The sequence below is a fragment of the Microtus oregoni genome, unplaced genomic scaffold (genome assembly GCF_018167655.1).
Source record: "Microtus oregoni isolate MIOR12 unplaced genomic scaffold, Mior012 000036F_ref0000092, whole genome shotgun sequence".
Lineage (NCBI taxonomy): Eukaryota > Metazoa > Chordata > Mammalia > Rodentia > Cricetidae > Microtus > Microtus oregoni.
In genome coordinates, this window is record NW_024543095.1 from 18,103,185 (window position 1) to 18,116,039 (window position 12,855).

Below are 12,855 nucleotides of genomic sequence, written 5' to 3' on the forward strand. Positions count from 1 at the left end.
CATATGCAGGTCAGAGGTCAACTTCAGGTGTTGTTCCTTGGGAGCACCACCTTGTTTTTACAGACGGGGTCTCTCACTGGGATTCAGAACTTGCCGGTTCGTCTGGGCTGACTGGCCAGAGGGCTCCAGCAGTCCCGTCTCTGCCTCCCCACGCCAGGGTACCAACTGCACACCTCACAGTGTTTTTGTGGATGCTGGAGTCATCACACTTACAATGCACATCCTACCAACTTACCTATCTTCCCAGTCCCAGTTCTCTGGTTCTGTTTATTTTCTTAATTCATTTGTGGCTTTTTAATTCCCTTCTTAGTTATTTTCTAGATGAGAAACTGAAGTTTAGAACTTCACAGATAAGGGACAGCTGGCCTGAATCCAAACCTCAGTTCATCCCCAATCCTTGCACCAGGCTGCCCTCCTGGGCACGCCATCTCCATGCTAGAGATAAGGCAGTGTGCAGATGTCCCCAGTGTTCACAGGCTGAGAGGGTCAAGCCTTGCCTAGGAGATGTGAGGGAGCATGCAGAGGGACAAGCCAGGCTGTGTCCCTCTCCCGTCGGGAAAGGCAAGCACGGACCATGGGGGTAACATGAAGTAAGTACAAACGGCCAGCCATCGAGGAAGGGTCCAATTCTATCTTTGAAGGACCTTTCCTCCGTCCTCGATGACCCCTTCCCAGCTGCCACTCCCAAGATCCTTCCAGAGGGGAAGCTTTCCAGAAGGGTCAGTCCACAGTCCAGAGTCTCTGTGGGGGAGGAAGCAGAGGGAACCTTTGCCAACAGGAAAGTGTGAGTGCTTTGATACTCAGACCTGGGACAGCTCAATAACATGATCTAATTGAAAAAGTTACCGGACTCCAGGGGAAGCTCTGTATTTACTGACCTAGAGTCTCAAGCTGAATGTGGCTGGAGAGGGAAGAGTCAAAGGTGGGTTCATTCAGGATAAAAACAGACCCATGCCTAACAGGGAAAGTGACTCTGGACACTAAGAATCTAGTCTGCAGAAAGGAACAGGGTCCAGGCAACTGCATCTCGGTTCCTGGGAAAAAGGCAGGGATGTATAAATTCTGTGTTAAATGCGCCTTTATGCAGTGGGGAAAAGGCTGTGAAGAAAGAATGGGCTGCTCCTAATTTTTTCAGCCGTTTATTATCAGATAGCCAGAGTTCATTATATAAATCTTTCAAAATAATGAGATATTACAAGAATAGTTTACAAGTCAGCTCTGATTGCACAAATACTTAACACAGGAAACTGTCTTACAAATACATACGTTTTCTTACAAGAATACTTCAATAAAGAAAATAAGTCTCTATAGGTCTTAAAGCAAATTTGATTGTTTTTTTTTTTTTTCCGGTCCTGCCATCACTCTGGATTCTTTTATAGTAATGTCTGCCACATCCCACAAAGCAAATTACACCCCGCGGCTGTGTGTCTTTCAGCTTCTACTAGGAATCACAATGCTAAAAGGCTTTAGGCTTCCTTTTCTGAGCTTCCCCGAAAGGAAAAATTCTCATATTCAGGCTCAAAGAGGTAATTTTTAAAACATTCCTTCAAAACTTCAATGAGGTTAATCACCATTCTGAGCAACTCATCTTTTAGGGTCTCGCTCAGGCTAGACCAGCTGATAGTTCAAACCTGCAAAATCATGTCATTAGCTCATACTCCATGAAGGGAGCCCTGGAAGCAAGGATGAATACAAGGATTAGGGGAACTCAAACGGTAGATAGTGATTAGAAAACACTCTCAAATTTAAGGTCTCCCAGGCTGGGGTGGCAGTAGTTGTATAAAATACTGAAGAACTGGAAAACACTACTTAGGCCAGTGGTGTCTCATCTCCAAAATGCCAACGGACACAGAATCTTACGTCTCTGCATCTGGGTGAACTCAATAGGTGACGGTCTTCTTATGCTGTGGCTTTAATATATGCTAGTATAGAGCCAGCCCAAAGTGATGCTGGATGCAGGGGAACAGAATCCTGACCACATCTGCCTAGAGACAGGACCCGCCAGGGAAAACGTGTGGCTTGCACACGTTCCCTCCACGGTTACTGAAGAGCGTCCACTTGGCACAGCAGATTGTCTTTACTTTCCAGGTAGCATGAATTGACATCAAGAAATTAGAGTGGCGTTGTACAGTCAAGTTCCTGAGAGCTTGGGAATAATATCCAACACCCTTCTGAAGAGTCTCGTCCAGCTCCAGTCCGACAAGTTTAAAAGCACTTGGGGACTTTTGACTTCTTCCCCACCCCAGTGGAACCAACTGGCAGAGGATGGAAATGAGTTGTTTGGCATTACCAGACAAGGTCCATCACATTATCAAGGGTCACATTTGCATGTAACAGCTACTGCAGGGACTTTGCAAATTCAGCATAGTCGATGTATCCATCATTGTTCTTGTCATCATCTCTCAAAACGCCATCTATTATGCTAATCAGTTCATCCTCGCTCATTACTGGAGCCTGCTCACTCCCCTCCTGCAAGAAGGCAAATGAGATGAACAGGTGCAGAATTACAAAGGCGCATTAGCAAATGCCTAAAAGTTCCGTGTTGACTTACTAGAAGCTTTCAAGATAATATGTGGTCACTTCTAGGAATCTAGACTCATACATCAGAGAGTGTCAATTTATAAAAAATCCAAGTGGGAAACAACATATGCTAGTTACAAGAAAGATGTGACCAAAACAGATCCTTGCTTTTTTGCTTTAAAAAATTACTGTTTACTCTTTTTTTAGTTATGAAAGTAATGTACAGCCACTGCAAAAAGTCGGGCAGGTCTGGATTACAAAGAACTGTTTGTCAAAATCTATAACCTATACACTCATCCTAAGGAAAACTCTCATGGCCTGAGCCCTCTGAACAAGTCGCCTAAAAAAATGGAAACGGTGACATACTGGACACCTCAGGGCCAGGACACGAGGAAGAAAACACTGTCAACGGTTGGAATGTCTGCCCTCTGAAATCACTATGCCGTCTAGAAGCTGGAGTGGGAGGGTTGTGCCAGCTGCGAACCTGCCACTGTCAAGGTGGCCAGCTCTCCCTTGGTCACATCTCTGGCTGCCACCACCTCACGTGCCAGGGCTGCTGAGCCCTAACTCCCCAGGACCCAGTTTCCCTATCCCTACCACACAGAAGCCTCCCCAAAAAGACTGCAGTGAAAACTTGCTGGTGCTCCCTACTGCCTGCAGAGAGAACCCACACTGAGCTTGTGGTGGTCTTCCTCTCTCCTTCTCCCTCACTGCAGCAGAGGGGAAAACATTCAGTCTGGATCTCAAGTCCCTCAGCTAGAAGAGGAGAACAGTGTCTGCCCCTGCCCAGGCTGGCTATGGAAGCCAAGCCATCTCCACTTGAAAGTGCTTCGGGACACAGCGAGCACCACACAATACACACAAACCCCAACCCTCCCAAAGCTCTCTGTCCCTGGGTCCTGGAGTCACCACCATTCTCCTCAAACCCGCATCGTGAACCTGGTCCGTCTGTTAGGCTGGACCCATCAACTCTAGACGCAGTAGAAATGCCGAAGTGAGCCCAGCCTGGGCCGCCAGCTCTGCTTCTCTGGGGAGCTAAGGAGAGGCAGGCTAGCACTAGACGGGAAGAAGCTCAGCAGCACTGCTGAGGGACAGGACAGCACCGGTTGCCTAGACCAGGCATGACCCAGATGCGCCCAGCCTGAACTCCCTGACTTACCTCCTTATGGACATGAGTGATGGCCGTGGAGAGCTCTAAGCCGTCAAGCAGATTATTGCCATCATAGTCATGCATTTTGAAATAGTGGAGCTGCAGTTCTTGAGGGGACATCTCCTTCTCTGGTTTGTCAATGACACCTTCTAGATGTTCCATGATATGCCTGAAAACCAACAGTCAGAACATGCCAAAACCTTAAAAACGCTGAGAAGTAAAACTGTATCCAGTTCAGACACAGACCACATTCAAGGACACAACACACAGTCAGGGCCACAAAGTGACCAAGCATGCAGGCCACCTGTCTGAGTGGGACCAGAAAAACACGCAGGCTGCCTGTCTGAGAGGGACCGGAAAAACACGCAGGCTGCCTGTCTGGGAGGGACCGGAAAAACACGCAGTCGCCCATCAGAGTGGAACCAGAATGCCTTCTCTTTCCGGTTGGAATTTGCTCACAGTATTTTTGAGCTACCAGTTTAAAAAGTAATTTTTAAAATAAGGATTAGAATAAGCATGGTGGCACATGCTTTTAATCCTACTCAGGAGGCAAAGGCAGATAGATTTCTGTGAGTTCAAGGCCTGTTCTACACAGCAAGTTCCAGACCAGCCAGGGCTACATTTGAAGACCCTGTCTCCAAAAAATAGATAACAAAGTATAATGCGTGAAGCTTACTCACCAAGAAGGACTCGACATTTGAATGTGTCACAAAAAAACCTTGTCAGAATCAGGAAGCCATAATTATATTCTGGATTCTGCTACTACATGTGTATTGGGGGCGGGGGGAATTAAAGAAGACGACTAAATTCTAACAAATGATGCACTGTTTTTAGGCGTCAAGATCCTCCGCCTATGAGATGGTGGAGACAGAATAGCATGCAACCAGGAGGCCCAAAGGGCCAGCCTCTGTGAGGACCTGACTTTGCAAACCCCGGTTTAAAGAAGGACCTTCATCTTAAACCATATAAGGAGTTGGGGGGTGGGCAATCTCAGCTCCAGAAATGTGCTGAAACTTGAACAAATACCCTAAAAATGGTCATCAAGAAGATAGGGAGCAGGACCATAAATTTAATGAGGTCCAGATATTCCTAGGAGGCATCCTGCCCTTGAAGACATCTTGTCCGTTATTAATGGCTCTTTGTTAGGGCCATTCTGACCAACGGGTTCAGAAACTACCTTATCCTATGTACTCCTCACCCAATCCCGAGACGACAGGACTCCAACTCCCCTGACTATGGTGTTTTCCCTTTAAAAGTTCTCCCCTTCCCTGGGTTTGGGGCTGCATTTCCCTCACCCACTGCGTTGGCGTGGTGGAGGTGTGGTCCAAACTCAAGTATAAATATGAATATTATTAAAAACCCTCATGTAATTTGTATCAGAAATCTGGCTCCGTGAATTCATTTGGGGACCAGAAACTTCAGCATAACACCTCCATCCTTGAAAAATGTCCAGGAGCCCTATAAATTGGTACCAAAAGAAAGAACGTGGGGTGCCCTGTGGGCGAACCCCAGCCCCCGGTGAATACATACTCTTGATCGTGCACTGTGTTCTTGTCCAGGCCCACGCTGCCTTGATGGGTGCCAGCCCCAGGGTCATGGGCCCTGGTGTGTGGAACACAAAAGGTCCAGAGCAGGACGCACAGGAAGGGAGCGCCGAGCAGCCGCAGGCTTGTCATGGTTCCTGGTTCCTGGGAGGTGGGAGACACAGACGATGAAGGCAGAGCCCTAGAGCTAAGGTCCCTTCTAACAGCTGGCAGCATACGCTCTTGGGAAGCCTGGGAGGCGGTGAGGCCGCAGGCAGGCAGGATCCCTTAGAACTGGCTAGAGCTCAGCTATGGGACTGGAGCTGGAGCTCAGGGGCAGAGCCCTTGCCCAGCCTGCACCAGGGTCTGGGTTCGACACCCAGTACCACCAGCCTTGCTACTAGCTCTCCTGGTTCCCACCACTCTCTGATAGTAGAGGCCCACAGTTTCCTGATGGAATGACAGAGGGCTGAGCAGGCACACGCGAGCTTAACAGGACCCAAAGCCTAGACCTGTCCACACGCTGACAGCCCACAGAGACAAGTGCTGCCCACTGGAGCGTGAGTTCTCAAAACAGAAAACCCCCGGGAGGTCTGAGATGCCCGCAAGCGAGGGACTGACACGCTGATGCTCCAGCTAGGCCTGGGCAGACGGCGGGCACACTGGGTCTGGGAAGGATGGCAGCCAAGCAGAAGGTGCGGCAAGGAGCTTGGTCTCGTGGCAGGCAGCAAGAGCGCTGGCAGGTGTAAAGGTGAACCAGCTACACAGGCTGAGCCAGGAGGCTGACATTTCCTGAGAACAGAGATGAGATCACAGGCTGGCCTGGCTTCGGGCCGACTTGGCTCGTGGCTCAGCGGAAAGGAGTGGAGGGAGGCAGGACTGGAGACAGGACCCTGGGAGCTGAGGGAAGCCATCAGGCTGGTCACAGCAACCTCAAAGCAGTGATGTGGAAGAGTCCCCATCTTGTCCCCTCGCCAGGGCCCTGGAAGGGGTTCATAACTGAACATGTGAGAGCATTGGAAAGGGAAGTTCCACAGAAATTCAGATTACATCTTAATGACACTTGGACTTAAGATCAACAAGACAACTCAGCCACCTGGCAAGCTCCCTGAAGGCCAACTTAGGTCACATACATGCTGGCACCGCAGCTTAGGTAGGTCTCTATTACCTGCTGCTTCACTGGAAAGTCCTGTCCTTGCTGGGTTTTGATGGGAGACTCACCTCAAAATGGAAGGTGAAGACAACTCAAGACCTCAAATACAGTCTGGTGTTCCCATCTCAAAAGGCAGAGCCATTCCGCCATGACTAATAGTAGCAGGACCCCAAACCTTCAGCCATAATGTTCAGGTTCCCCCTCAACAGTCCGTAAACTCAGCACAGCTCCCAGGCTGCGCCATCTCCTCCTTGTACCCGGCTGGGAAGCGGTGGCACGGCAGCCCTTCACCCACCCTAGAGCTCTCAAGGAGGACCCGAGAGATGGCCATCCTCTGACATTTACCAAGTTTTCCCATCTCCTGCCATTGTCCCTACGAAGGGAGCGGCAACCACTGGGAGGTACAATGTTCAGGGTGCAACAGAGCAGTCTCCAGCCTGACTACCGTCATGTGCATGTGCGGTGACAACATGACAGCTGTCATTCTGCACAAGACTTCTAATATGGAGTGATGGGGAAACTCTCAACCAAACACATCTAGTGAAGGCGTGGCTACCCGGAGCCCAGGAAGAAAAACTGGGAGGACTCAGGCGCGTGCTCTCTCTGCGCAGTCGGACCTCCCAATTTTGTAGCGTGAGTTTCCCCTTATAACCATTAAAATATAATTGTTATTCTTGAGTCGGCCTGCTTATTTATCGTACCGACCTAATTCGCGATACCTGGCGCCTGATTCGTGGGGCCACTAGAGTCTCTGGTAGCTCTGGCCAGCCGCGGCCATTTGGGCATAAACTGCCCCAGCTTGGCACTCAGCTCAGAGCCCTATAGCCCTCCCCGCGCACTTCCCCCTTGGCTTCCCTCACTGCGGCTGCAGCTGCTGCTGCTGCCACCACCGCAGCCTAAGCAGGGGCCAAAAGTCTACCCAAAATTCATTATTGTAAAGTAAATATATATGCACACACAAGTACACTGTTTTAACGAAGACTGTTAAATTGTGATTCTTTTTACCCTTTAATCTCAGCACTGGGGAAGCAGTGGCAGATGAATCTACGAATTCGAGGCCAGTCTGGTCTACACAGCAAGTGTGTGAGAGATCGGGTTGGTTTCAGGTGTCTTGCTTAATTGCTCTCTATGGAGGCAGGATCTCTCACTGAAGCCAAGCTGCTGATTTAGCTAGTTCAGCTAGCGAGCTTGCCTAACCCCTATCTCTGCCTCCCAATCACCGAGATCATAGGCAGCTGCCACATACCTGGCATTGGTGTGGATGGTGGGTATTGGAAACTGAGTCCTCAAGCTGCAAGCAACTTACCCACTAGGCCATCTGCAGCCAAGTTCTGACATCTGTGTAATTAAGGGTAGAACTTTGAAGCTGTCCACTGGACTGATAGTTGAGTTGGGTGATCACTGAATCTGTGGTTTCCTCTACCAACATGGTTGGATCCAGTTGGGATGTGTATCTATGGGGATACTTTCTACTCAGGTAATACCAAAGAGTAACCAAGTGATTAATAAACATAGGAACTGTGAGTCCAGGTTATCCTTTCGTCAAGTGACACAGCATAAAAGCCAAGAACCACTGAGCATACTGCCACAGGCTCCTAACCAGAAGGAAGATCCCACAAGCACCATAATGACAAAAGGTAACTCACTGCCACCTGGGAAATTAAATGCTCCCAGTCAAGAGCAAACAGAGTGCTCCATCCCGCCCAAAGAACAAGTTGCATCATCCACACTCCGATTACACAGTTCAAGGCCATGGGCACACAGTTTGGAAGAGAAGCCACAGGAATTCCCAAGCCCACTGGCTTTCAGGAAATGGCATTCGCCAAGCTAGAGAAAAATCCATGTGAGAAGAGATTGATTAACTGACTGATTCTCCTTTCCTAAAGACGGGCAGACACCCATGTGTGGTGTTGTGGAGTATTAACGGAAGATGTGTTACATTCGTTTATGCTGTGGAAGCTAGGGCAGGAGAGAGAAATAGGCAGAGCTGGCGGGCAGAGAATAAATACAGGAGAAATCTAGGGAGAAGAACAAGGAACAAGAAAAAGAGGAGAGGAGAGGAGGATGCCAGGGACCAGCGAGTCACCCAGCCAGTCATGGAGTAATGAAATTAAGCTATATAGAATAAAACTTTTTACCTAAAAAGCCCAGAGGCAAAATGTAGTTAAAGAGAAACGGGATAATTTAAGTTCTAGCCAAGCTAAGGCCGGGCATTCATAAGTAAGAATAAGTCTCCGTGTTATTTATTTGGGAGCTGGGTGGTCGGCCCTCAAAGAGTTTAAAAAAAAAAAAAAGCCAACTACCATATGGACTCTTCTTCTGATGGGCCTGAAGTCTTGGAAACTTGACTGTCAGGTTCTCCTATAAATGGTTCATTTATAGGTTAGGTTAGCACAACTACTCATACACTCTTGATTACTCACTTTGGGGAAGATCATCTTCAGCGGAACACGCACTTTGGGAGAGACCCGCACATGGCAGTGAAGGAGGAAAAGGACATTGCTAAGCCCAACAGATCAGCCCCTTAGCCCAGGCGGTGACGCTCCCATCCAGGAGTCTCAGAAAATGACCCGTGCCTCAGCATTTGTCACAGGAGCAGCTGGCGTCTGGTAAGGTCGTGCTGGCCTCCCTAAAGCCTTGACTCCACCAGGTTCCTCTCACTGCGCCTGCAGCCTCTGTTTCCACTGACTGCATCTCGCCATCCCTTCTAGGCATGGTTCAAATGAAACCCAAAGACTCTTGCAGCTAGCACCGCCTACTTCCCCGGTCTGTTTCTTCCTTCCTACTTTTCTTTTCCCCCTTCCAAAGGCCAGGACCTTGCGTACTGAACAATGCTGAGCTGGCCTGAATAAGATGAGATGTGGCACACCAATATGTCAGCCTTTATCTCTGGCCTAAGCTTGAACTCTCCTCTGGAGCATTCCCACTCCTGGGAAGGAAGGGCTGGCCCACCCTTCCCTCCAATTGTATCATTATTCCTAGCTTTCCTCTTAGCAGCTGTTCGTAGCTTTTTTCTAAGTCCTGGGGCTCTTAGTTAAGAATTCACATTCAAAGCAGCCACATTTGACAACATACAGATATCCTGTACCCAGAGCCAATGACAAAGAAAACTGCCCAGCGCTTGCTTCTTACTTTGCCAGCTCCCAAGTTCTTGAAGTAAAAGTAACCAGTAAGTCTCCAGGTTAAAGAAACCTCTACATGGGCTGAGGCTGAAAACTTGTCCTGAGCAGGCTGACGTTTAATTATGATCTATCTGATCGCTGGGGGAAGCCAAAGAAAAGTTACACTACCCTTATACATTTAACCAACGGCCTAGAAACACAGAAAGAGCAGACCTGCAAAGGCTGGGAGAACAGGGCTGTAGACTCAGGCTGACCCCTCTATCGCAAATCACAGGCTAATGAAAAACAGAGGCCACTAAACGAGGTGCCCAAGAGTATCACACAATCCCCCACTCACACTTGGAACGACGCAGGAAGCACGAGAAGAAATATTTCAACCAAAAAACTGTGTCCCTCGAAGAAGGACCATACGACAGTAAACACCTAAACTCAGACAAGACGTGGATCCCATGTAGGAACAGAATAATCAATCAGTTGCGGAGGGACGGGTCTTAAGTACTAAGAAGGTTGAATCACAACAGGCTTTGCAGGCTTGTGCAAGAAAGAGCTTGAAAGGGCAATGAGAAGGCACAGAAGGGCAAGGGAATGGGGCAGGGGTGGTGGGACATAGGAGATTTGTTTTAAGTCTGCGTCTCTAGCTCTCCTGTACTGGATGAACAGAAGAGGCTCAGGAAACAGTCAAAGGAGCAGAAAGGGAGGCTGAATTGCCTGGGGCAAGAAGGTGTTGGGGGGGGGGGGGGAATGAGAGTTCCAAATGGGTTTGATGCAACTGAGGAGTGCAGGTGAAAATAACGCCCAGGCCTCTAGTTTTGAGCATCTGTGTGGATGGAGGTGCCATATGCTCCAGAGAGGGAAAACAAGAAAAACGAGCATCCCTTGTCTTTCCAACCGCCCAGGCTCAGACTAGCCAACCCCACCTGGACAACAGGACCTGTGGGTCTGCCCCAGGACGATGGGGGAGCCAGGGCAGAAGGAGTAGAGCCCAGGGCCCGTGTGCTTCCAGGCCAGCCGGGGTCAGTGTCCAGCCCACATAGCTGAACCCATAGCATGATACTAAGACACCCTCCCCTCCCTACCAGGGGCAGAGCGCCGGGCCCTGCGGGCAGACACTTCTGGCCCCGACGCCCCCTCAGAAGACAGGCTGCTGCCATGGACCACAGATTCCGCTGCGCCCGGGTGGTCGGCGCCCTCCACCCCGCCGCTCCGGCCTCCCATCCCGAGCCTCAGACCTCGGTATGGCCCGCTGACCTCTACCCTGAGGGTCAGACTTCGCGCCGTGGGTTCACTCACCCTGACAATCCCCGACGCAGTCGCGAAGCACTCCAGCGTGACCCTTGCCAGCTACCGTCCCCCGACGCTTATTCCCGGCCCGCCGGACCCGCCCCCCGCCCAGCCGCGCACGCGCACCGCCTCCCACCCGCCCACCGGGCCCGTCGGCCACGCCCCTTGCGCGAACCGCTCCGTTGAGTCCACGTGTCCTGCGCGGCTGGTCTGTCTGGACCCGCCTCCTGAGGGCGACACCCGGCTGCTCCGGCCACCGGGAGCCCGAGCGGGGCGCTAGTTGCTAGGCAACCCCGGAAGCCCCGGGACGTGACTCGACGTGGGCTGTGAGCCGCCGGATCCGGATGGGGCGGACTCCAAAGCTGACCAGCCACGCCTTCTCTGTCCTTCGGCTTCGTTCTTGGTTCCTCCCGTTCCTCACTCTGCAAACTGGGTCTAAAGAGAGTAGAACCCCAAATTCCTGTCCTAATGAAACAGCTCGAAGATGCCGGTGCTCGCCTGCGCCCCTCCGTTTCCCAGATTGGCCTACTTCTATTTTTCTCTTTGCTCCATTCCTCATCGTCAGTACATATTCACTCACAAGCTCCACCAAGACTTTATGGATGACCCAGCTTGTAAAGTATCTGAAAGCGCCTGTTTTTATTATTTGAGGGAAGACGCAATCATTTCAAAAACGATCCTGCTCTTTTCTTCTACACAAAATTGTCGTTCAGTAAATGTGTATAGACCACATGTATGAGCCTGGGACTATACATTTTAAAATTCTTCTGCTATGTGTATCCATAAAGATACATAATCAGTTTTTTTTTTCAGATGTGCCTACATCAAAAAGGGGAGAGAGTAACTGTGTAGAGAGATTGTATCAAAGTCGCCCTCCTTCCTTAAGGCCTTGAAAATTGGCGAATACTGTCTTTGTCTTGCTCCCCCTCTTTCATCCAAGATTAAAATCTCAACATTATCCCATAGGGAGAAAAAAAAAAGTATCAGAGTCCCTAAAGAGATTATTAGCACAACATCCCATCTCATTTTTAAGTTTAGATTAATTTGATCCAGTTCATTCTGGGTACCCTGAATCTGTCGTCTATGCATCTTCTACCTATGAGGGAGGCCCTGTCCTGGGAGCGCCAAATACAGGCAACTTATAATACCTTCTTTTAAGAAGGCCAGTAACTGATAACTGTGTCCTCAGTCTGTTTAACCAACACTTGCTTATTTTTTCTTTTCATTATGTTGAGGCAGGACTTCAGCAGCTCAGGCTGACCTTGACTTTACTATGCAGGTGAGAGAAGCCTGGAACTCCTAATCCTCCTTCCTTCACTCCCAGACTATTTTTTTAAGTAGGCATTCCCCCCAAATCAGTCACTTCCTTTTTTTCCCCTTTTCTGTGAATGCTGTCTTTCATCATCTCTCTTTCTACCTGATCATTCTTATCAGCATATAAGCTTGTCTTCTGACTCTTTCCCACAGTGCTATTGAAATGGCAATCTACACGCAAAGCCAGTGGTCTCTTCTGGCTTGCTTACTTTCCCAACACTGTTCAACACACACACACACACACACACACACACACACACACACACACACACCCTGAAGCATTTCCCTTTGTTTTATGACACCTGCGCTCTTTGTTCTCTTATCTGACTGGTTGTTCTTTCTTGGCTGTTCTGGCTTCACATCCTCTGGTCAACTACAAATAAAAATGTGTCAAGGTCCTGAGTGCCCTTCTCTAGCAACACAGTGTGATTTCAACTAGTCCTGTTCTCAGAAGCCCAATTGCATGCAGATAAACTCCCAAAAAGGGTTTTGTATGTGTATATGTGATATATTTATATGTGTCCATGTAGGGGTGTGTGTGTGTGTGTACTTAGGTGTGGATGCCATAAATCTGCATTGAATACCTTCCTCTTATGTTTTGAGACGGTCTCTCGATGAACCTGGAGTTCATCAATTTGGCAAGGCTAGATGAGCAGCCAGTGCGCTCTAGGGATCCTGTTGTCTCGCACCTCCCTCCCCCAGCACTGGGATGACAGACACTTTCCACCCTGCCAGGCTTTCCTATGGGTGCTAGTGGTCCAGGCTCAGGTCCTCTTGCTTGGATGGCTGTGC

At 49.4% G+C, this 12,855-nt stretch overlaps 1 protein-coding gene across 3 annotated transcripts; it reads right to left on the reverse strand.

Moving 5' to 3' along the window:
- Nucleotides 1-1,123: 1,123 nt before the first annotated feature.
- On the reverse strand, nucleotides 1,124-10,869 carry Mcfd2 (multiple coagulation factor deficiency 2, ER cargo receptor complex subunit). Of its 3 annotated transcripts, none has more exons than XM_041630987.1 (4): nucleotides 10,759-10,869; nucleotides 5,201-5,358; nucleotides 3,680-3,839; nucleotides 1,124-2,469 (listed from the first exon to the last, which is right to left on the reverse strand). In XM_041630987.1, the coding sequence occupies exons 2-4, from the start codon at nucleotides 5,344-5,346 to the stop codon at nucleotides 2,338-2,340; spliced, it is 438 nt and encodes a 145-aa protein (XP_041486921.1). In that variant the 5' UTR covers nucleotides 5,347-5,358; nucleotides 10,759-10,869; the 3' UTR covers nucleotides 1,124-2,337. The 3 variants fall into 3 exon arrangements, with proteins under 3 accessions (XP_041486921.1, XP_041486920.1, XP_041486919.1); XM_041630986.1 differs by lacking the exon at nucleotides 10,759-10,869 and adding an exon at nucleotides 8,770-8,879; XM_041630985.1 differs by lacking the exon at nucleotides 10,759-10,869 and adding an exon at nucleotides 6,362-6,383.
- Between the last annotated feature and the right edge of the window lie 1,986 nt (nucleotides 10,870-12,855).